The following is a 25879-nucleotide window of genomic DNA, read 5'->3' as shown; positions in this document are numbered from 1 at the left end:
TGACGTCATTCGTTTGAAGCAAGTTTCATGTTCTAAAGTTGATGTAAAAAGACTCGTTCTTAAAGCAAAGCAAAATAACATCAATACAAGCGTGTCGTAGTCACCGTAACTTCCAACGCGATGCCGATTGATCGTGGAAATGTTTAACAAACCAGAGATTAGAATGTGTCTTAGTTAGTGTCCACACCAATAGTGGAGTACAAACAGATGTCCAAGGCTCCCGCATGCATCGCCATCCAAGAGCGTCACCCTATCACGTGCACTATAGAAAACATTGCTTCCGCAAGGGCCATTCCACGAAGCACTAAATCCGCACCGTGCGAAAGTAGTTGTAGGTAGCGCGAATGAATAAATCAGCACGGAAAGGAAAAGACCGTGCAGACGCTGTCCCACTTAACAGCTACGCTATAGATGCAGAAAACCTCCCATTCTCGCTAGTCTGTCCCTTTTTCTGCTTCGTAGACACACTGGCGAAATTTTGGGACATGTGGAAGGAGAAATCGGCACTGCCTGATACTACTGACATTGAAGAAACAGCGCAACAGCTGCACTAGAATTATGGGAAAGATGCAGACATTGCTAACGTTCACTGATAACGCATCCAAGCAGAGATGGAGTTACGTGATTATCGTCTGACTACGCAGAACTGATAGCTGTTTGCAAATGGAGCACCGCTCGTTTCATGGAGCGAGCTTTTAGGTGCAAATTTTTTCAATCCCCCGCCCCGTATTGTGACTTTTGTCTACTCCTCTAGGGAGTCTTGCAAAAGCTCGCAACCTACGAGAAGTGTTGCGACCTGTACAGGTACTTCGCGTGCTCCAGTGCTCACTCACCGCCGGTTCCTTTACGATGCACACAGGACCTGTCCACAGCTGGACCGCTGGGCACACCCGCACACCTGCATCTTACCAGCCCGCCCAAACTGCCAAATGTACTTCTGTTTGGGAGGCAACTACGAAGGCGAAAAATCGCCATCCTCTCCGCGCACGGCTCGCTTATATCAGTTCAGCCTTTTATCGCTCTCCACCGTTTTATTCGCTCCGTCTTTCTCTTGCTACGCTTTGCCATGCTTTGCTTCGTGGTTGTTCGTCTACCCATTCAACCACCATGTATCGCCCGTGTCACTCGCGCAGGATCCGCCGATCTCCCCGGTGCCCAACCGCCGCCGGCACGTACAAAATGTCGCCGAGGTCGGTCGGTGAAGCTGTGGCGTGACGATACGCGACGCGGTCGCGTGATGCGTGGGGAGCGGAGCGCCCTGGCGAATCAGATCGAGTCCGGAGAGTAAGCAAACAAAAACAAACCCTCCAGCATTTAAAAAAAAGGAAGGCGCTCGCGCACGGTGGGTTGGTGGAAGAAGCAACAACAACAACAACAAAAAAAAGATAAACCACGAAAGGGGAAAAAAGACACACGGCAGAAAACCTGCCGTAAAGTGACACCGCCGCAACACTCTAGGCTCTCTCTACAACTGTTCTGCGGTAAAACATCACAAAACCGGGCGGAAGGCAGAAATAAAAAAGGAAAACAAAAAATACAAAAAAATACAACGCACAGCCCCCAAGTGTGAAGGTTTCCCGCGTATCGAGTATCTCCCATTCAGGCGAAACGTCTTAGCTCATTCGACTAGTTAACGCCGGACCGGACAGAGCAGGCTTGATACCAGCCACAAAGCCTAGACTACGCGCGCGCGCTCCGATTGAGCTCGGCAGGGTAGGGCCATAAACACCGACAGCATCACTGTAACACGTACAACACGAACACTCACACACACGCACACGCTTAACCGAACAGACGAACACATGGCGGTGCGCGCAGATGTATCAGTGATGTCTTTATTTGTATATTGATTCTTGGGGTCTCGAGTACTAAGTGCTGCAAGGCGCGTGTGAGCAGTGTCTGGTCGAGAGCGGTAGTAGACAAAAGAGTGCGATTAGTATCAAACGGGTAGTGTCCGAGTGCGATACGAGGTACCTACCACCGTACTGGCAGCAGCGCCTGCAAGGCCTTTTTGCCGTGTATGTCCAAGTGCGTACAGGTGGGTGTCCATTCCACTAAATCCTGCAGTTTACCTTTGGGCATCTCGCCATTAATGATAAGTTGAGTGTTTCACAAGTAGCGTAAACAGTGCATGCAAACGACTTCTCTGACTCTTCAGTCCGGTTGGTACAACATTTTGCAAAAGAAGTGTACTTTAAACAATTGGAAAGAATGGAATAACCGTCCGCCGCTTGAAAGTGTAAACATACCGTCAGGATACTGATGTGTTATGAGTTGCAAAACGAGTTCGTTACGATGACTTTGTATCGACGGCCAAGTACAAATCACCGAGCTGCCCGTGCAAAGCCTATCCTCAGTACCTATCTGATCCAATCAGTGCTAGACACAATAATCTACAATCAAATTAATCTGCTCATCAATCATACGTAGCGAAAGGCATCCTAGTTCATCACGTGATGCGATGGTTACATCTCGCTTTTGCTTCATCGTTGAACGGCCATTCTGAAATAAGCAGATGTGTTTGCGTACAGCGCATTTATGGTGGACTTCAAAAGCCAAAAGTGTTTCTGTTATGTTTTTATTCGATCAAAACTGTTTGCGAAGGAAACTAGTCTCGGGCCACTGGAGCGGATTAGTTTTCAACGTTTTGAATCAACATCTGGTACTAAGAATTCATTATCTCATTCCAAATGTCAACACGCTGAGAACTGGTGAACCGCACATCAACGTAGCGCGCAGGAAGAAGGCAGAACGGCATCAGTTTGTTTTTTTTTTATTATTGCTTTGCACATCCTCCGCACAACAGTGCAGAAGCGAGCAGATTTTGCTCGGTTGAAGGAAGTCGAGCGGTAAGAATCACTACCGGAATGGCGACTTAAGCCCCGGGAATAGTGTCGCAATTATCAACACCGATGGACAAAACGGGCGCTCACCGTAGGACTACCGCTAGGGTATAAACAAATGCGATTAAAATCTTGTTTCATTCATCAAACCACTAAGTCCTGTCAATAGTCCTCCTTAATGGTGTAATCCGAGCATGAGCGTCTAGCATTGTCCAATGGTTGTAGAAAAGTTCGTCAATAGCTAGCGGACGTGTTCTATCGATACGAGAGCATTAGGGTTTCGAAGAACAAGCACCGTAGCAGCTGTGCTGTTGGCAAGGGATACGAACCTAATGAGCAGTTACGGCGAAGATTGAACAAAAACAAGTAGTGTTTATCAGCGACAGGGAGCAAAAAGTTAATTTGCATCCAATTAACTTCAGGGGCAGAACCACCTGCGTTTTGATTTCGCGTTGATTTCTAACCTATCTATTGCGTTCCGTGTCTGTACGGTGTATCAACCAATTCGTCGCCATCTTTGACAGAACGGTGCCGACAGATTCATGGTTTACAGTTTTGCTGGTAGCCGTTGCAACGCCGCCTTTCGGTAGTCGAAGCTGGCAGGCCAGATTACCGTGGTTCAGATCCGGCACCCTGCGTTCAGCGCCTTCCGCCACAGATCTCCGCACCGAACGGCAATCGGCAATCACGCAAGCAAACGATTGCCACTGCGTAAATAGGCGGAGCAGTTGGGTTACCGTTGAAATGGTACGGCGTGGCGGTGGCGGTGTTTGCATACTGCAATTAGGCGTACGAGATGCATAAAACAACTTTTCCACATTCCACAACAGCGTGGAGGCATCTCTGAGTGTACGCGAGGGGGGGGGGGGGGGGGGGGAGCCTCCAACGGTTCTACCCTCGCCCGCACGTCACCCTTTATGTAAGCACCTAATGCCTGGTTTCGAGTAGAGCAATGGACACACTCACACATGTGTAAACAAACTTCATAAAAGACTGCCGGACAACACACGGCCAGGGTACGTGCCGCAGGGTCCAGGTCCGGTGCTAAAGGTGACAGGAGTCTACTTGCAAGGTAGCTTTCCGCAAAAGCCGAACTATTGTTGGGGTTCGTTTCATTCCCCATCTTGTGTGAAACAGACCAGCCTCCTAGGATCGTCATTCAACACCTGCTCATTGCTTATGGGTTTTACTTTGTCTAAACTCTTTTTTTCTTATTATAATAACTAATCACAGCTTGCAAGTCTTCCTGCCGCCTGGTACTTTCACTTGGCTATGATTGTCGGCCATCAAAACTGGAGAATAATAAGCATTGGAGGTTGCTACTGATAACAGCTTCATTTTTCGGGAATTATATAGCTGGCGAAAAGTACCTTGAAAAGCTGATTCTAGTTAATATTCTTCCCATTATTATTAGCATTAAGATAGCTGTGAAGAAGTGATCCATTCAAGCAATCTGATCAGATATCTCAAACTACACTTTCACCGCAAACACCCCTACCTGCACAACGTGTCTACCACCTTACCCCACGGTATCCACCTATAGCTTCCTGCATGAACAAATCACATCCACACCGGCCATAAAATACCGTGACATTATTATTTCCTAAATATTCAACATCGACCAATGCTTTATTGGCGGGCCTGGATAGGCATCTCCGCCCTTGCGTGCGTGTACGGCCCGCTAAAAGCCGTCAAGACGGGTTTTTGTTGTTGTTAATGAACACCTGTCCTGCGCAAATTTAATCCCACACCTTGATGAGTCATCCGCTCGGCAGACTAGCCGCGCGGCGATGTGGATGACTTAAAACCCAAACCGCCCCTCGCTCTCCCCTCCCCCACCCACCTAGCAGTACTAGGGAAACATCAATCATCCTGCTGCGGGTTTGAGCGGTGATTTCAATACGCAAAAAAAAGACACGGTTTTCGGCTTTCTTCTCCGACATCTGAGGGGTGGGTGGGGGTTGGGGACCTCGGACGTCTGCTACATCGCGGTTGCGGAACACGACACGCGTTAATTAGAAGTCTTGTAGTTTCTCAAGATGCATGGAAACAATCCGTATGCTAATTAAGCAATACACGCGCAGCAGCAGCAAAATAGAACACCGAGGACACGGTGCGCAGGAAAAGGGTCCACACGGTGCGCCAGAACCTGCTAGACATCCCCGCGTATTGATAGATGTCAAAAACGTTCGCAAAATGCGCGCGTGTGTGCGTGGTTGCCTTTTAGCAATGTAACGGCACTGCTTTGGTGTGCGGCGAGGCGTGTGCCTGCACAGGGAGCTTTTATAGGTGGTTCGCTGGACCAACTGGACAAACTGCTGTGGGATCTGCCCCGTTCCTTACAAACATTCATGCTTAGCTTATCGCTCTGTCACCAGCATATGGCTAAAGCTTCGCAAGCTGCTTCATTACCTTTTTTTTCAATATAGGTTTCACTCGCTTCACGCGCGCTTGCCCGCCTCGAGATCTACTCCTGGGGTCTCTCCACGACCGTGTGTTTGTGTGTGGCGCAAGCCGAGATACGCCTTGTGCACGGCGAGCAAAAAACAAAAAAAACATCACAAAAATGCACGGTGTTAAGATTTCCATGCCGGCAGAAAACTTGTTTGGCGAGTAGCGAGAGCACGGAATTTAGCGATAGTTTGCCGATGCTAAGTGGTGTTAGATGATCGAAGCTAGAACTAGTTTGAGCACGTCTGAAACCAGCCGAAACTTGGCAGGCCGCCTGCAGTTGAAAGGAAAGGCCCCCCGCCCGCTCCGGGAGCCCTGGGAGCGGGACGCGAAGGGAGAGAGAAAAACGCTTTTCTAATCCAATCCACCACCGGGTGCCACTAATATTCAACACTAGATGCAACGGGATGGTGATCGAGCATTGAAAATGAAACTAATACCTGTATCACTTTTTCTTCTCTCTTCCACTGTCTCCCCACCCCCTCCTGTTTTTAATTCCAGCCCTTGTAGACAGGTTTTTTATTTCAATACTTCGGAACAGTGTGCATACCACAGCCAAGGGAAGAGATGGCCACAATGTCGAATGTTTGGTTGGCGTTGGCAACAGTGATCCTTGCCACGATGCACGGAATACCAGCAACGGCAAACCGAGAACACAAGGTAAATACAGCCTAATTCCGCTGAAACATGCATGTCTAAGCGTTCTTTCATTGCCTATTCCCAGGTACACAACATTGTGCTTTACCCGAACAAACAGTCCTGGTGTACGACGCGCAACATAAGCCAGGTTATAACGGAACCGGGCTGCAAGCAGGTTACGATCGATAACAATGTGTGCGTGGGTGCTTGTTTCAGCTACTCGATACCGCACACGGAACCGTCCGATCCGGGCGAGATTATAGGACCGTATTGCGACTCCTGTCAACCGTCGGACGTATCGTACGTTTTCGTGAGTAAAACCGTGCTAACCTGTTACGCTAGCCGCTCAGTATATTGCTCTTATCGTGCTTACATTCAATCGATGTTTTCGCAGGTTAAGGTGGACTGTACGGAGAATGCGAACATGAAGAATCCCTACCTGTACAAACAGGTACAGCTGATACACAACTGCACCTGTACGGCGTGCGACGAACAGTCGACCCATCGGTCAACGCCCACCAGCAATACCCGTGACCTGTCGGATGGTTCACAGGAGCATCTGATAGGTTCGGGTGAGCAACTTCACCATCATCAGCCACCGTTGGTGTTAGATAAGGATCAGGATATGCTGTCGGCAGAGCATCACCATCAGTCCCACCGTACCTCTTCGCATGCAAAACACCCCGGAGCCGGTGCGGGATCGGAAGAAACACCTGCGGACAGTGATATGATCCAGGACGACATACCGGAGATACTGGAGGTGGTGCACTATAGTGAGAATGACACCGAGCCGATACGTCACACGCCAGTGCACGATCTACAAACGCCTAACAGCGGTACGACGTACATGGAGCAGCAGCAACTCAACCACTACGAACACAACAGCCACACGGACAACGTGAAGAAGCTGCTGCACCAGAAGATCGTCAAGCTGCTGAGATCAATCGAGGAAACGAACTCGCAGTCCGATCGGGAGCAGCTGATCGAGATGATACGGCTCATCAAGGGTACGAGTGATCGTAATTGGGATGAGCTGGTCGAGAGCCTGCAGTCGGAAAACTCCATCCTTAACTTTACACGGCTTCGGTCCGAGCTGGTGGAAGATGAGCCGTTAAACGTACCGCCATTCGGTGGAACCGATGGGGATAGAGGTGATGAACCGGTCAAACAACAGCATCATGCTGACCATGGCAGTGCGAAACACGCCTCCACACCAGAGTATGCAGATCACCAGCGGTTGATACAGCACCAGTACGATACATTACGCCACCGGCAAAACCATCTTCAAGAGCATGGGTCAAAGGAAAATGCTGCTGATGAAGCGAAATCTGCCCAAGAGGGACACAACACACCTGGGGAATCGGCAACCCCGACGAGGTCACACCATCATGCACATCATCACCATATGGTGGGCGAACGCATCGATGCGCATCATCATTTAGCCCGTGGACCGCACGGTGCGTTTGTAATTCAGTCGGATCAGGACGAGCTGGAAATACACCGGAGCATCCAGAACGGGCACGAGATAAAAGAAAAGATCCACATCCAGGCGCACGAACTGAAACCCAACCATGTCGGTACGGTTGTAACATACGACGGGCATGTACCGGGACCGGCCGCGACTGCGAACGTTGGATCGTTGAAGGTGGACGGAACGGAGAACCGGGACCATCACTTCCAAACACCTCATATGCATCCGAGGCAGCATTCGCAAACCTCCCATGGTGGCCATCACGGGCATCACAATCACGACCATCCAAACTCTGACCGTGAACATCATGGGTCACATCAAAGCAAGCTACACGTAGCGGCCAGCGGACCCGCAGGTGATATGGAACAGTGAGATGCACCGGCTGGAACATTCCCTAACCACTTATTTGCACCATATTACAATTCCCCCGTAACATTATATATACGCCGATACGGTTAAATGTGAAGGCAAATGGGAGAACCAATCCACTAGGCGTTAACTTTATCGTGGATTGATGCCTGTTTACCTGATAATTACATTTTAAAATCTCTAGTCGCCTAGTGGTTTTGTGGAAACGTGACTAGTATATGCAGAATAGGACACAATCGAACAAACAGTACCTAACTTTATCAAAAAAGGAACAGAAACTAACTCTAGTTGATAGACATTTTTGAACTTACATCATTTGGGACACTTCGGATCAATTTGAAATCTGTGAGCTCTTCTCCAACATGTAAACACAGTCAATTTCGTCAGCATATTAATTCCAACACCAGATTCACTTACAGCAAACCGCAGCAATACACACCGGCATTGTAAAACCAATCTAAGAAAGCAACGCTATTCGTATTGCATACATGAGCGAACAATTTTGACCCACACACAACACAATTTGAAAGGAATCTCGTAAATTGTACCAAGTAAACTAGAGTTAAGAACATGAAAAGAACAAATACGTCAAGCTGTTTCAATATTTACACAGAATGATTTATGGGAAAAATACATTATTCTACAACCAATTGTACCATTTCTGGCAAGTTTGTTAAAAAAAAAACTTTACAAAAACAAATAACTGGGTCTTCTGTTTGATTTGCATTGTGTTTTTTTTGGTCAACACTGCGTACGGCACGTTTTACTGTTCGGCGGACGTTTCAACAACGAAATCAACGAGCTGGAAATTTGTAAATCGCCAGCGCGATAGAAATATTACCGACAATTGGATTACACACTTTTCCACCACCAACGCCAAACACCACCAATTTCATTAAAATAAAAGCGAAAATCTTGCCTTGCCGCATCGCAACTGCTCTGATACCAAATGTAAACAAAGATCAGCTTGGCGCCAGAAAAAAACACTATACCAGGCGCACCAGCGATCGCTTCCCAACTGTCAAAACACGGTCCTCCGTGGGGCCGCTATACAAGCGCAGCACTGGAACCCTGCTGGAAATCCTGCGCCCCTGGTATTGTTCCGATTTTAAGGCACTCTGTTCACATAAGCGCTATAGCGCTCGCTATATGCACGGCTGTCACATGCGGCTGTCAACGCATGGCGCTGTGTCGGTGGGCCACTGTTTTCGTGCGTTTGTTTACGAATTTCCATGATTAAACCGCGCCGTAAATTACACGAAAAAAGGGGGAAATTTTGTTTTTCACCGGACTTGGTTGGTAGAATCGTTTCTCCCATTCGGTGGTGATTAATTTTCCAGATTTTGTTCGGTGGTCAAGCGTGCAAACCGGCATTATAAACCGCACTGGAAGCGATCGTGGTAAGCTTCTTCGCGATTCGCTGTTCCTCTCGGTGCGGAGAAGAGGAACTCCCGAATTTGTTCAAACTCTTCTGTCTGGTACAAAACTTCTACAAATGTTTTGAATGCGTATTGTGACCGTTTGTGATCGGCTTCTAAATACGATATATTAGCGATTGTAAATCACCTCCAGAAGATGTTTGTTTTCGTAGCACAACTGGCGTACAGCGATCTTTAGCACGAGTTGTAAATAGCGTTTTGGAATTGCAAATTTTCGGTTGTGGGTATTCCAAGCCACCGCAGTTGACAATCTAGTCAACTGCACATTAAACATGCGAAAGTTATGTTGTTTATTGTTTTTATAGAGACTTTGAGCTGGACAGCTTCATTCGCCTTTTTGTGCGAAAGTTAACCGCTTTGCAACTTCAATCTTCTCCATTTATAATTTCTCCGATATTTTACGGTATTCCACAATTTCGAAAAGTAGGAAAAGTGTCTTTGAAAGTTGAAAATACTGGCTGCATGGTAAAATATGGTAATGAATTCATGGAAGCACAACTGATTCTGGATATCCAAGGTGCCCCTCCAATGCAGTCCTGGAGCACACATACAGCTCCAGCTGCCGCCTAAATGGCGGTGAAATTGAATGATTGCGCTCTTGCTTCTTCCCGGCTTAAAGCCGTTCCAGAAGGTTCAGCCGATATCGGCAACTCCGGCTCCCTTCGAAGCAGCATCGCATCAAGGAGAGTGAAACCCTCACACACATACACGCGCGCTCAAGAGATAATAAGCTATCGCAGTGTAGCGAAGAAAACAATGCAACGCAGAAGTTGAACTATTGCTTACGTCGCGATGACGTAAGCGTACGTGGCGTAGAAGAGAAGGAAACCGTGGTTCGGCTTCACACCGTTTCGTGCGCCTTTTGGGGTGAACATAGCGCGGGGTGGGGTTTGGATGACGTGATTCTGGCATCGACGACCCGTATTTTCAGCTGCCATGTCGTCGTGTGTGTGGCTCTGTGCGCACGTACCACTTTTCACCAGGAACTCGTTTACCGCCTGCTATTTCTGTTAACTCCGTTTTGCAGCCTCGACATATCCCCGGGATTTTCATATGTTTTGCGATGGTTTTGCCACCTTATCCAACGTTATCATATTTCTTGGGCGGGAATCCTTACCCACAAATCTTCAGCCTCAAAAAACCGCAAAGGACTGCATAATGTAAAAAAGGAGGGAGAGTTTCAGGTTCCTTGCCAGACACTTTCAAGGTGATCGTCACCCGGTGGGTTTTGCGCCTCGTGTGCTGGAAAGACCCTGGGATGTTGGATGACGTCATCGCGCGATTACGTATGCCGTGCGGCTGACATCATCGTCGCCCTGCGGCAAACGTCACCACGCAGAAAAAGGTTCACTGCAGTCGGCCGGTCGGGTGCTGGTACCCCTTTCCATGTACGATTTATCTCGCCGACGTCGACGGTACTGCCAGATCGTCGGACGAATTGTTCAAGCTACGTTAATTTACGGCCGAGGTTCCCCTTTCGCAGGCTTTTAAAATTCCTTCACTCTATCGAGTTCGCGTAACATTGGCATGTTTCGTATTAGCAACGCATCGCCGTCATCGTCCGCATCATGGTAACGATTTGTTGGGGGATTTTTTTTGCCTACCAGGCAAAAACCTAGGGGATATTCAATGTAGCAAAGGCATAATATGAAGATGAAGCCCCGAAGTTATTTTAAAGAAGTTTTGACTTTTACCTAAACATGGAATAATGATTGGAGGAGGTTAGGGGTATTCCTTGAAGAAGATATTTAATGGTAAAATTCTTAAAATCACTTTAAAAACAGCCCATATCACGTTCATTGGTGTACCCCGCCAGGTACAGCTTGCTCGTGACGTTTAGCAGGGTTTAGTGATACAATGCGGGAAAGAGAGCAACTAAACTGCAAGAGCTATTGGGTTTTATTGCGCGCGCGTGTATGTGTGTCCAATAACGCTTGTGCGGAGGCGAGGTAGCAAGCCGAGAATTGATTCCGCCAATCCGCAAGAGCGAGAAAGCGAGCGAAAGCACGAGATCTAGCCGGGGTTAGTTCTGCTGGCACCTCATGACGGCGGTCATTCCAATTCCCCCCTATGGTAGCAAACGGCATTAAAACGGGTTATCTCGCTCGCACTCACGCGTAGTACATTCCCGTCCCCGTCGTACAGCCGTAGGGAACCAACCATAGGCACGGCCACGATGACGTTCGAGCTAACTGTCAAAAACAACGCCACAATAGTTCCGTTTCGGTGTTCGCAACGAATATGACGAATTGTCCGCTTGCTGGCAAGCGTGAACCGTCGTCGTCGCATCGTCGCATTCAGCGCTGTTATTATTGTTGTTGTTGCCCGTCGCCAGCAGCATTGCCGTCGTAAGCATTTATTCCGTTGTTCCTATCTGTTGTCTATTCTTCTTAGTCCCTCTCCTTTACCAATCTTTACAAAGTCCCCAAATTATTCTTCCCGCGAGATCCCTAGCGCTCCAACGACAACAACAACGGCTACCTCCGTGTGTCTAGTGGTTTTGGGCCCACTTTGCAGAGATCGCGCGCGCGTTCTCCCATTTGCCAGGTGTAGCAATAATTTCAGTCGTGACACACACGCACACATACACATGGGCGCAGGCGCACACACACAAACACACACACACATACGTAAAAGGGGTTGGCTCTCACACAGTGAGGGGTTCACCAACACCCCGCGGTCAGCACGGTGAGTCGTGTGTGAGCAGTAAGACTGCACTCTCGCTCGAATAGCACACTGGCAGAAGCGGCCCCAACTGGGTGATGTGTGTGTGCGGGCGTGTTTGTGATTTGTGTTTGTATACTCTTTTTATAAATGCGTGATTGCGTGTGTGTTGCCCTGCCCTCTTAGTGTGTATACCCTCTTGCGGGAAGAAACTGCTGTGTTACGCGCTCTAGGACGCATATACGGCCTCGACGTTTTGGTCAACCATCCACCCTCCCAAGATCACACCCCCATCCACATTGGGCTCACTTTTGGGTGGAAGTTCTTCGCTTTCTTTCCGTATCCGCCTCAATGGTAGCGCGTTCGCTTCGTAAACTCTTCAGAGCAGTGAGGTATATATGAGAATAATATTATTGTTGTGCACTGTGACGCATCAGTCTGTGCGTGTGTGTGTGAGTGGTTGAAGGCCGAAGACCGAAAGAATCCACTCTAGTGTATGTGTGTTTGTGGCAGGGAAGGAAGAAGGCGAACAAGAAAAATCCCGAAAACCCGACTTTACGTACCCGTACCCGTCGGACGGTTGAGTGTTATCTATCCTGTTCCTATCTGTTTATTTAGTGTGTTTAACCTACGCCCCGCGTGTGCCGGTGTGCTGCCTTTCGGGGGGGCTCTCTGTAGAAGTGTGTGTGGTTCTAGTGTCGAATGCCCGTATGATAAGAACACACACGGGCAAGAGAATATTATTGTGGACGAATGTCCGAAATTGGCAACCCTCAGCGTACGATAACCCAATCTGCAAGAAAGTGTACTTTACTCCTGTGAAAGCACACGTCGCGTGCTCTGTTTCTCTCGCTCCCCTGTGGGTGTTACGCCTACGCCTGGCACACCTATCGCTTTCTCTCTTCCATTTCTTGCTAGAATGCTGAGCTCATCGATTTGCTCAGCTTCGGGCGAGAAGTGTGTAGGAAGGTAGGAACACACATACACAACACTGCGTGTGACTAATATGTGAGGGAGGCTTACGCGTGCGTGCCCTTCGTACGAAGAACGGTCTTGTGTGTGTGTGTGTATTTGTGCGACACGGGAAGTCACGGTACGTGTGTATGCACACGGCTATCACGCGTGCGGTGCGTGACCGTGTCTAAGGACATAGGTAACCTTCACCATCCGCCTATCCCTTTAGCGAAGGTGCAACATTCACAAACATAATAACACACTGCAGCATTACATATACACGCACGCACACCAACAAATAGCTCTTCTTGGGCGAGAAAAAGGACATTATTGACGTTCCAAATAGAGCTCAACCTACCTTTGACTGACCCAGTGAGAAGTGCAAAAAAGTTTCTCCAACTTGCAAACGCGCTTTTGCAGGTAAGATGATGAGCGCCCGTGAAACGTGCCCGTGGTGGTATCTGTGGCTCTTTGCCTGGCAATATGAAGTCGTTTATTCGCTTAGATAAGATAGACAAATAGAGCAGAGCCCGCACGATATCAGTTGCCCATACGCTCACTCATACACACCGCTCAGTCCCAGTGCCGGTTCAACGTGTTGTGCCTCTTTTGGAGTTTTTTTGTGTGGCTCCGTTCAAACACATCTACTAGCAACCGGTGTACTCGATGTTCGACTCTACAATCAATGTTATACCAGCTGGTCAGCAAATCAAACATGAAGAGTTCAGCCACTATCAAACCGACGAATATCTAGGATTGGGCGCATCGCGAGATTTGGGTTCCACTGCAGTCACTTTCGTGGTTAGATATTTGCCTGAGGACTTCTGGGACTCCGATAAGCTAGTACTCTGGAGTAGGAATGGAGGCTTGATTTTTACAGTTTAGAAGGATCTGATACACTGCAGGAGATACCTATTATTTGGCAAAATTTACCATTTTATCCTTATTTACAGATAACTTCGAGTTGCTTCACAGACATTACTTTTTGTCCATTCCCCAGAATATTGGGGAACTCTCCAATGCGAATGGGATAAGTTTGACCTTCACTTTCACAGCCATTTTGAATATCCTTAGCGATGAAAAACACATTCCTCTCCGCTGATCATCACGATCAGATCGTTCTGATGAATATGAAGATATTTAGATTAGTTTGCAATCAAATGTGGTATGTAGGAACAGGCAGAGTAAACACAGGGCATTGCGAAGTCTGTCTATTGAATCGATTTCAATAGTGGCTTCAATTCTGTGGCTATTGCTGTTTCGGTACTCGGTACTGAACGCAGGATTGACTATCCAGCCACGGATGAATAAAGTCAAAAGAGAGCCAGAAATGGCAGGTCTAGACCTATTAAGGTTGTTGTGTCTGTGGAGAGGAAGAACAGTCTTTGTGTAAAGACGGACGAGCGAGAGGTGATTGAAAGGTGGAAGTGCTACTTCGATGGACATCTTATCGGAATGAATGCGAATGCGCGAAATAAATTGAGTTAACTTCCGATCCATCTCAGTCTTTGATGCTGCCTACAAGATCTTGTCCCTATTCCTCTGCTGTAGGCTTGCGCTCCTTGCCACAAATTTCGTCGGACTTGGTAACAAAGTTGCGTTTGTTGGAGGAAAATCCATCACCGACCAAATCTTCAGACTTCGGCAGATTCGACCATCAGATCAATACTCATCAATACGCACTCATTGACTTCAAGGCGGTGTACGATACCATAGGTCGAATGCTGTGAAGTATCATGGTACGAATTTCCTGGGGAGCTAGTGCGGCTATTAAGGGCCATAATGGATGGAGTGCGATGCAGGGTGAGAGTCTCGAACATGCTGTCGGAACCATTCGAATCTCACCGAAGACTGAGACAGGGGAGGAGGCGGACTGTACTGTAGCCTATTGCATACAGCTCTGGCAAGTGTAATACGAAGCGCGGGCTGCGATATCCGGGGCACGATTTTCACCCGTTCACATCAATTCCTTGGCTTCGCGGATGACATCGACATCATTGGACGGACATCGGCGGTGGTGTGTGAAGCGTACATACTACTGAAAAACGCCACCTTAAGAATTGGATTTCGGTTCAATGCGACAAACAGTGCTCTACTATGAATGGGCCAAAAAGAAAAAGAAATGATCCATTACATATTTATTCACTCATGAAGTTTGCTATTGAAAAGCATTAAAGTATCAACAAGTTCAGCTTCCACATTGACATACTCTCGAAGTATTCTACGCCCTGTAGTTACTTTAACTAAAAAGCCATATGTTGCACTGTATGCACAATTTCCCACCATGACGGTATCTGTCCCCGAATTTATTCGATTACGATCTGTTTTGCAACCGGAAATAAATTTCCATCTGTTGCTTCCAACCGTAGTCCACTTGGATGGGACATCAATCTCCCGTTTCACAAGCACTCAGTTCTGACATATATATCAATCGTAGCGCAATTTCTCCAGGGCCCTTTGCTTTGCCTTCATCATAACGCCGGCTTTCGGTTCGGTGCATGACGTCATCACACTGCGATATTTAGCCTACTCGCTTGACCAAACCGTCACTGTCGTAGTGCAAAAAATGAAGGCTGTAGCACTGTTTTATCTAGGAGGCAAGTCATAATAACTGGGGGATGGTGGCTTAACACTACGACTCAATTAGTTTACTCTAAAAATAAAACAAAATCCATATGAGCTCAGAACATATTTTATTTGTGTTGTAGTTACTGGCCAAAGTAAAATTGATACGCCAACATATGCAAGTGGTGAATGCAAACATCATAAACATCAGCAAATCAAGGTCTTAGTTCCAAAGTGTATCCATCTGTTTTCAACTGCATTTTAATAGCTTAGGCCCACAGCTGTACGGGAAGATGTTTCAAGGTTAATCTACTGCATGCAGGTTGTCTCACTCCAAAGATGATGTACGGGACCGTTTCCATTCCGCTTCCATATGGTCTGAATCAAATTCGGAGCTCGAACGGTGTTTTGCCTACCAGGGAACGATAGCTGTTTGGAGCGGATGAGACGGTTGAAAGATTTTTCTCACCTCTACGGCGATTTCCGAAATCTCCAGCGAAATCGGACTCACGCATGTTTCACATTTGATTTCTGCGCTATTTCACCTTGGTGTACATTTTTCCAACGGGTGTGGAATTCCGCTTCCAGGCTGGTACATCTAATGCCAAGATTATCTTTCGCATCTCAACTGATAATCACGTCGAAGCGGGCCGCCCGATTCGGATGACGTGACGAACCGTTTTATTTTTCGCCCGTGTGCGCTCTCGCGTAACGTGCGGGCGCGTAGAACGCTGTTGCTACGTCAGCGCGATGAGTTGCTTACGTACGGTTGTGAGAGGTTATGTATAAACAAACACTACCAACACAGCGAAGCATCAAGCGCAACAGTTTCGAAAAATGTTTGCTCTCAGCGTTTCGATGCGTGCCGCTAGTCCAAGCAAATCGGTATAAGTTGGCTTGTTTGATCAATTTGAAAAATCTCTTTGTTTTATTTTTGTTTTTTTGGGCTCAAAAGTGGTAACGAGATATGTAATGATCGTTAATCATGTTAAAGGAAAGGGAAAAGAAATGTATATTTTGTTTAATAAATGCATCGAAAACCTGCATTATGTTTTGCTTGTACGATGTTGTAACTACATTAAATGAATTTCCTAATTTTCCTCGCACTCGTAATGCACCTGATTTTCCTAGTTTTTTTTTTCCAACCATATTGATGTCCTTGAGATAGCACTTAACTGTCCGGAGTGTTGCGCGTAGGGTAGAACGGGCCAGCCAGTTTCGTTGAAACAGAGACAGAGATGGTGGGTTGACAGGGGACCATCCTTGAAAACATATGGGCGCATCAAAGACACACGGTAGTGTGCGGTTAAATGTCGACCCAGAAGAGCGGGCGCAGAAGAAAGCAATGGGTTTCGGTTGAGACGTTCGACTCTTCTCGCTTGCGCTCATAAAACTGGCAAACAGTTTTGGCAAAATCGCGTTTTTTTTTTTTATTATTATTCACCATCTTCAGACATGCCTGGGAGGTGTGTAAGCAGCATCGTATCACGCTCTACTTTATTGCTTACGCGATTTTTAATGTTTTGCTTTTGTGCGTGAGTCACGGTTTGAGCTGCTGCTGCCGATGTTTAGAGGAAGAATCGTATGGAATCGGATTGTTCGTTCGATGTAACAAACGAGCGGTAACCTTAAGAAAAAAAAGCGAACGTAATCATAAAATGCTGCTGTTGGAACGAGAGTGTAGGAAAGAAAGGACGAAACATATACTGCCACTACCTCGTGTCTGCCCTGTGTGTATGGGTGTAATGCTCTCCTTGTTTGGCAAAATCGAGTGGAAAATGCTCAACCATTACCAATGGAACACTCGTTTTGCAAGCAAGCACTCGCTGAAGAAGCTGACAAGGGGTGACCGTGAAAAGATGCCCAGCGATTATGCACACTTTGGAGTGTGTGGAAACGCAACAACAATATAACGTGTAAAACATAAAAACCTGGCCCCAAAAGAGACGTTTTCGTGATGAGATTTGCACACATATTAGCAGGGAAAGAATTGTTTATCAAAGACAAGACAAACAATTTTATGAAAAAAAAAAACATATTTCAAACCCATCCCAAGATGATTCTTCCGGATGAATAGCATCAGACACTGACAGAATCAGCGAACAGATTGACGCTAAATCAATCGGTGGTTCGGACCATTTAACGCCATACTTGGCCTAAGGTGTAAATTAACTCAGCGCTAGCTTGATGTGGTTCAGCGTACCGTATTGAACACAACCAACGGTCTAGACGCGGAAGGTTTTGCGCACATGGTACTTCCTTAGTGTAGCGTAAATAGTTGGAACCGGGCCCAGAAAATGCACCGCTGAGCGAAATCCCGCTACCTATGGAAATTTATTTTTAAATGTTTACACCAGTCATACAATGGAATGTTTGCGTTTGGTAACTTCCTGGTTCTTAAAACAGCCAGCACGTGACTCCACATGTGGTTGCGGGCAAGCACGCAAGTGTAATAAAATGCATAGATCCTGCAGCTTAACGGTCGACCATTCCAGAAGTGGTTCTGTGTAGAAATGTCGTAAAGAGACGGTGTCTTGTGTGTGGTTACTATTATACGCCTTACTTTCTACTTTCCTTTTATTATTTTTTTAGACGTCAGTTGAAAGACAAATGCTTCCTTGTGTCGAGCGGAAAGTTAAGAGGTCCCTTACGACCAGACCGGGCATAATGCTAATGAGTCTTATATATCTCGTTGTGCTTCCATTTTGGGCAATAACGATGGTCTTGGTCACGCAATATTCTGTGCGGGACAATGCTGCTTAATATTGTCTATTTCTCTTACACGCCTTGTTCGAAGATTGCTCAATATAATTTAATAACATGACATTTAGAAGTTTCTTGCAAAAAGTGCTTTAAGATGTGCTGCTTCTGGAAGACAACCATGGAAAGAGATGTATGACATTCAAGGACATGGCGAATTGTTGTATTTGCTGCAAGGAAATATGCATTTAGTTTGGTAGTCCCTGATATATATTCGATTTTTGAACCTCAATCGAAATCAAACAAATCGTACTTCGAATGCACCAGCAAATGTGTTTCCGCTGGAAGATGGTGTGTGTTTTGCTGTTGCGCCCTTTTTCACCATTCTCGTCTATTATGGTGTCACCGTTCCCTTCAAGGTTGCGAGGACGTTGGTCCGCAAAACTGGGATGGGTATGACGGCTGCGTGCAATGCGCTCAAGGTCATCATCGAGTCATCCTGCATACACCTCATCTCCCTTACTTCCAATTTCCGAACCCGATATAAATTCATTTTGTTATTTCAGCGGCGTAATAGTTATCTTTGCAAAATTTATTGGAGCTCATGAATGTCATTGTCCTACAAAATAGGTTCTAATATCCAATTTTCGACTTTTCCGACTTTTGCAGCCCTTGCTAGTGCCGAAATGCTATACGAGCGAAGATGAAACCGTCTAAGGCACGATCGGCAATGTAATGTACTATCGACGTGTACAACCAGTAGTGCTACAAACAGGACAGGACGGTTCCGGGACATGCCTTGGTATGCGCACGTGCGCACCGTATAGTGTGTGATCGATGTGTTCGAGACGAAGGAAGCTGCAAGAAGCTCCAGATCGCCCGCTATTCGAAACAAATGTGTAGATGCCGCAACAGGCCGCAACAGACTGGAATGTGAGTCGATCGTGCGAGAGGTATACGAGTGTTTTGGCGGGCGCGCATACACCTTTGCCACGTATGGCGATAGGCGCTAGTGACGGCAAGAACATTCCCGTGAAGGAGCTAAGGCTATTCGAGGTAGAGCCGCGTGCGTCCGCTTCAACTTTTCAAGTATAGATTCTCCGTCCCGCCGAACGGAGTTGTTTTGGGTGGTACGGTCCTGCCGAATGTAAACCGAGGTTTGGTTATGTTTGGTTATTTCTTCGTCACGTGTGTTCCCGAAGGTATGCAGCATACCGGGGTTGATGGTAAACAAGAACTAAGCGAGGTGGTTAATACGAGGTACTTAAAACCGTGGTCCAGATGAACGAATGCACCGATTACGTGCATCTGTAAGTGCTTGTGAGCTTTTGTTTTGCGTTTATGTTATACCCACCCACAACAAGGACGAATTTAAGAGCATAAACACAAAAAGTTTTCGTAGTGAAGGTTAATTTTTTGTCGTTTTACCGTAGTTAGATGAAATTTACCTTGTACCCTGTGTCGGTATACAGTTAGGCAAAACAATCGAACGACCGCGGTAGAACAAAGCAAAACGCAAATCGAGTGTCATTGTGCGAACATTACTTTAACGGTGGGTTAGCCAGAGGAGTTGGGAGTACGATTTTGGAACGGGTTTTTTTTGTGAATTAAAAGAAAAAAAAACACAAGCTTGGCACAGTACAAAAATTGGTACGGCACGGTGACGGGGCCTAGAAGAGGCGGCGCAACGCAGCGGCGGATTATGGACAGTAGTATGGTCGAGGAGAACGGTTCCTCGGCGATAGGCGATCCGCTTGGTGGTGGTAGTGGTGGTACCGGCCCGAACGCAACCGGTTCGACGGTCGGAGAGGCGGTAACGGGCGGTGGTGGTCGTGGCCCCGCATCGGGAGTTGGAACACAACACCAGAACGAGCTAATTAATACCTCCAACAACGGTAGCACCGATAGCAGTACGGCAATAACGGTGGCAGCATCTACCGGTGAAGGTGGTGGTGGCGGTGGCGGCGGTGGAGGAGGTGGTGGAGGAGGAGGTGGAGGAAAGGGAGCGACGGGCGTGGTACCAGGCGGTGCAGGCGCGGGTGGATTGGTCGGCGCATTAGGGTCTGGGTCCGCCAACAGTACGGTGACCGTTGGTGGTGCCGCCGGTCCGGAAGTGACACTGGTCCCTGCAGCAGCAGCAGCAGTAACTGCCACCGGAACCAACATTGTGCAGCTACTGTCGACATCGCAATCGCCCGGGCAGGTTAGTATGAAAACCCGGGTGCTTCCTAGAATCAAATTGTTCTCTGTTCTGTCCACTGTGTTAAGGAACGGTGTGTCCCCTTTTTTTAAACTGAGCTTGGAAATGAAAACCATGGAAAATAATGTTCCCAATGCAAGATATTCGCAAATCCAGTACTGCATATAAGCTGGTGACAATCCCTCCATTCTAATAATCCTATCTCTTTTTATTTCTAAACGAACTCAACCAGGCACAATCTGTTATACAGCAGAACCAGCAATCTGTTATACAAACGGCGACAGGAAACGTCCCACTAGCAAGAAGCGTACTATTAGTGTGTAACAAACCAAACTCCGTGATCCACACAACTACGGGCAATTTGCAAACCATACACGTAAGTACGACTTACCAACTTAATATGAGGCAACAATAATTTAATGATTTTTCCCCTCAATTTTACGGTACACGGTCTTCACATCCAGATCAAACCCGAACCGCACATCGTATCCGGTAGCATTATGACCGACACAAACAGCGATGATACACTCTCGGACGAGGAAGCGTCCCCGAAAAAGCGAAGAGACCTGCTAACCAGGCGACCATCCTATCGTAAGATATTGAGCGATCTCGGCGGGGCGGAAATCGGTACGTGTGTGTTTGTGCTTTTTCCCACACCCTGGAGGAAAAGAGGAAATATGACCAACTCTTGACCAAAAGCTCTCTCTCTCTCGCTCTGTATCTCTGTCATTACTCTTACCCGGTGCGTGCTCGTCCAGACCGTCATTTCCAATACCCGGGAAATTGCGTGCGTGTGCGTGACTATCTGTTCAATGCGTGAATGTGTCCCACTTCGCTAACTTGGCTCGTTGGTCGTTCTTAGCTTCGATTATTACTTCGTTTTCTCACAACAAACATTATTGGCCAAAATCGTTGCATCAAAATATGAAACGAAACATCACCATCGATCCATCGCCTCTAACGCACAAAAGAAAACGTATTTATTTGATGTAAATCTCCTGTAACATTCCAATGACACTACAGCAGTAGCTTGCATTACTAACCTGAATTTTCACCGAACCTTGCCTTCTGTCAGTTTTTTTTTCTTCAAAACTCCCATTAATTAAAGCATTAAACCTTCTATATAATCGTGCAACGCAAATTAGGAAGTATACGTACCACGGACACCGAATACAGTAGAAACGCGTTGGGTTGCGTACTTCAACATAGTATTATTTTTTGTATCAACCTTGTACTTTGTTTTAAAAAATAAGCTCTTTTTATTTTTTCTTCGACCTTGACCGCAAAAGGGCACCTTATCCCGGTTTGCTCGGCCAATTTGAGTTTTTATTTTAATTTGTATAATTTATTTTCGAATACTCGCGGATACGATTGATGTACATTAGTTATGCTTTGCTGTTGAACACTTTTTACATTATTTTCAAAAATGGTGCTGAGAGCTCACAATCTGTTCATAAGTTCTTAATTTATAGCACTAATTTCAAGTGTAAAATCTCCGTTTTGTTTTTTAAATGTAATTTATGTTAGATGTCATAACATAATGATAGCAACATTACACTTTCAACATATCATATACACTTGAGAGGGCGTGCAAGGGTTAAAAAAAGAAAACAACTTATTATTGCACGTTCAAAATATTCTCAACACCTTTTCACACACGAAAACATCGAGTGGTTTGGACATTGGTCATGTCCAAACATGTCAAATGTAGTAATTGACCAGTTGAAGATAATCTCAAATACAAACATACTAAGCAATGTGTTTTGTTGTTACATTTTATTTGTTTCATGAGCAAACAAGGTTTTCTGCGATGATTTAATGAACTATTCGGCCCAATATTGTTGCGCATGATAAAGTTTTATTTTGTACTGTAGTTCTAGAATGGGGTTGTGAAATTAGCAATAAGTATGCGTTTTGAAATTCAACAATTCTCTTCAAATAGTTAGCATTAGTTTCAGTAGAAGTGCGCTTTGTCGGTTCTGCCAGAGCTGTTGCACTGTTATAGTTGATTGCCTACCATGTATGTTTACTATTTGAAAATGAACTCCAATTGTAATTAGTTTAGTTTATGCTTCAGTCGAGCTCGGTTTCGTTTACAATGTTCAAACATTAATCGATCGGATTCTATATTTCGTAGAGGAATGCATATAGCAATATTAGTTTTATTTTAATAGTCGAGACATGACGACTTCAGTAGATATCCATTTTATATATCCCTTGTTCCTCTACTTACCTGCACTTCCACGACATTCACTGACTCTAGAGTAATTACGACAATAAGTAATTCATCCTTCCAGAAATAACCTTCTTCCGACTGGTTCATTTAATGATGGAGATATCTTATAGCGTCACTGTTAACGTCAACAACTTTACTGGGAATTTCGTGATTCTTGACATGATGAACTACGAACAATTCGGACAGCAAAATTCTTCTCGGCGTAACAACCTACTAGGTTATGTCTGCTTTTTTGCATATTAGGCTAATTTAGCCGTATAGCCAGATAGGCAGTCTCTCATACGGCGGGAACAATCTGGTTTGCCCTGTTCCGTATTAGTAAATATCTCCCATGTGCAATTCTGTGCTAGCAAGTAAAGCTCGTCGATTAATCTGGTATTGTTCAACATGCCTCTTTGATGTCGCATTCAAGACAGCGCTACTACCAACTTGTACTGCGTAGAACTCATTAACGCTAAACCGTGCATCATTCATACGCAAAACTAAAAAAAAAAAAATACATGTGGTATGGGTGCTAACAAATCATATACGCAAAACATGCATTCCATACCCTTAACGCTAGAACCATACAAGTTAAAGACGGCAAGTGTGTTTTGGGGAAAAGTCCAGCTCGAACAACTATAGTGTCCAACAAATTCTTGCCAAACAACCACATGTCCCACTATTCATTCCACCCGTTTCGGAGCCTCCCCCCCCCCCCCCCCAACCCCCCAAAACCTCCACCATCCAAAAACAGTCCCTTTATTAGACGACGGTTTAGTTTTCGTACACACATCTGCTTTGAATGACATACATTACTACAACTTGTCAAACTGCTACTACCCACTACCACAGCCAACACCCCGAGCGATGGTTCCGGCCTGCATACCATAGCAACACCTGGTGGTGTGGTGCAATATTCCCAGCCCTCGGAGGGCATTTACGTACCTCGTAAGTATGATCCAATGCTCCGATGTGTCAAACGTTTTTCTTTCCACACTCCCTTGGCCCCGTCCGAGAACCAATCAAGAATATCTTCTACCTGCTCAATTTTCTTCCCCCCTTCCTATATGTTATGTCGATGTCCATGTCTATAATAGTGCGCTAGTTTGTTTAATTTCGTTTAGTACTTGTAGGTAACGTTAGCTATATTTTATTCGCTTACAAAGTGTAGTTAAATATGTAGCTTTGTTGTAAACAGATAGTTTTTTGTTAATTATATTTCTTTTGGAATTGCTACGCATCACTGTAGATGGGAAGAAATCTTTAGTGTGATAATTCTTCATATTTGACCTTTGTCCATCGCGTTGGAACTTCTATCCAAGATTTTGGCAATTTAAAGTTCCAGTAAGTTCCCAATGATTGTAAAGTAGCTTTTCCGATTAAAACGATCTTCAAAAAACCAAGCAATTCTGTTGGAAATGTTGTCCAGAAGGCGTTGTAAGGTCTCTTTCGCTTTAATGTTTGTAAAGTAGAGTCGCATGTTAAAGTTTTGCCTTACAGGGTTTAACAGTCCAGAAAACAACTGTCCACATGATCATAACAACCGACTCTTCGACTTGACACCACTGCCTACCACACACGACAGACGGCGTGAGCTACTCTGTCCAAATGATTAACTCACCTGTATTAAAATTAATTAAGCGGGAAAAGCTAGGTATACATATGCGTGTACATGATAAATATGTAGCCGAAATGGCGAAGCTGACAGTTGTTTAAAAGAAGTTGACTATTGTATTAATCATTTGAACAGAGTAGCTTACGCCGCCTGTCGTGTGTACAAGTGGTAGACAGTGGTGTCAAGTCGAAGAGTCAGTTGTTATGATCATGTGGACAGTTGTTTTCTGGACTATCAAACCCTGTAACCTTCCTTTTATTAGTGCCAATGTCTTCATGTTAAAATCTGTCCCCGTTTTCTAGAATTCTCGGTATTGTTGTAAGGAGCCAGTAGTGGTAGTTCGTGGTGTTATAATGAGTTTTTTTTCTTTTCTTTTCTCTTTATTTTTCTATTTTTTCCATTACTTTTTCCATTGTTTTCATTTCCTTCCCCAACGCACAACACACCCTCAACTGTATTGTTTAACCCTACTACTACGGTTATGATTATTTATAAACACCAACACACCATGCGCTACCGTGACATAACCATGCTGCTACCGCGCTACTAAAACGTAATCTACCTTTCCCTGGCATGTTGCCCTATACAATTGCTAACGTGTATGGTAACTGGCATATAACAATGACGATAACGTTGATTGTATTATTATAAAAAAAAATCTTGTTCTGTACCGTGGCCAACGTTTCTAATCTTCCACCTATGGACACATTTCTCCCTCCCCTCCTCCTCCTCCATACCCACTCGCCTCGCCCCCCCGTGGTGGTGATTTCGTTTTCTCATCGGCATTCAAATTACTCGCCTTCCACAACTTCGCAAACATTATGCGTTTATTCAAACCGTCTGGAAACGAAAAATTCATTCGCGCGTTACCCGCTCATGGGCATATACCCGAACCGCTCCACCGATGAACGTGTCATACTATATACATATATATATATAAATATTTGCATATAAATGTTCTATTGTCCCAATTCCGCTCCCGTTGTAATATCTAACCAACCTCCCTAATGTGACCTCATCCTGTTGATCTGATCTCCTTTCCATACAAACACAAATACACCTGGCTCACGACCCACCCGGCAACCAAAAACACATCTCCGATGCATTCTCGGATCCATCACGCCTAATCCGGCACACCGACTGGGATGCGGTTGGTCCCACACCCAAAAACCATCCATTCCCTTACAAAAACCATCCACGGGTCAACCGTTACCCACTGTTCCCGTTCGTCATTTATCGTTCATCCACAAAAAAAAAACTTGAGCAGATATTTTTCCCAACACAGTCATGGGCGGTAACGTGCAACTGGAGGATCAGTCACGCAAGCGGGAGATGCGATTGCAGAAGAACCGGGAAGCGGCCAGGGAATGTCGCCGCAAGAAGAAGGAGTACATCAAGTGCCTAGAGAACCGGGTGGCGGTGCTGGAGAACCAAAACAAGGCCCTAATCGAGGAGCTGAAGTCGCTGAAGGAGTTGTACTGTCAGCAGAAAAGTGACTGAACTCCTGAACGGCGGGACCACCAGCAGTAAGCCAACCTGTGGGTGGTTGTTGTTGGTGGTGGTCGGCTGCACTAGTGGAGCAGCAGTAGCGTTAGAAGCAGCAGCAACAGCAGCGTGAAATACCGGACCATACGTAGCAGCAGTTCGTCGCGGAGCCGTGGAGCTTTTGGACGGGAAGAGGGGAGGAGAACGGGCCCACCACAAACAATTGCATCCAGACAACTAACGTGCACTAGTCCTTAGTACTCTAC

General features: G+C 46.0%; 2 protein-coding genes across 2 annotated transcripts; both read left to right on the top strand.

The window, feature by feature from the left end:
* Window positions 1–5861: 5861 nt before the first annotated feature.
* LOC128710180 (uncharacterized) lies at window positions 5862–7776 on the top strand. Its single transcript, XM_053805228.1, has 3 exons — window positions 5862–5954; window positions 6019–6243; window positions 6328–7776. The coding sequence occupies exons 1-3, from the start codon at window positions 5862–5864 to the stop codon at window positions 7774–7776; spliced, it is 1767 nt and encodes a 588-aa protein (XP_053661203.1).
* Window positions 7777–19797: 12021 nt separating this feature from the next.
* LOC128711657 (cyclic AMP response element-binding protein B) lies at window positions 19798–25628 on the top strand. The gene is made up of 5 exons (XM_053806543.1): window positions 19798–20298; window positions 20528–20671; window positions 20760–20922; window positions 23366–23461; window positions 25414–25628. The coding sequence occupies exons 1-5, from the start codon at window positions 19798–19800 to the stop codon at window positions 25626–25628; spliced, it is 1119 nt and encodes a 372-aa protein (XP_053662518.1).
* The last annotated feature ends 251 nt before the right edge of the window (window positions 25629–25879 follow it).

Source organism: Anopheles marshallii, chromosome X (genome assembly GCF_943734725.1).
Source record: "Anopheles marshallii chromosome X, idAnoMarsDA_429_01, whole genome shotgun sequence".
In the NCBI taxonomy this organism is placed as follows: domain Eukaryota; kingdom Metazoa; phylum Arthropoda; class Insecta; order Diptera; family Culicidae; genus Anopheles; species Anopheles marshallii.
The sequence above is the reverse complement of the archived record's forward strand: the minus strand, read 5'-3'. Positions and strand labels throughout refer to the sequence as shown.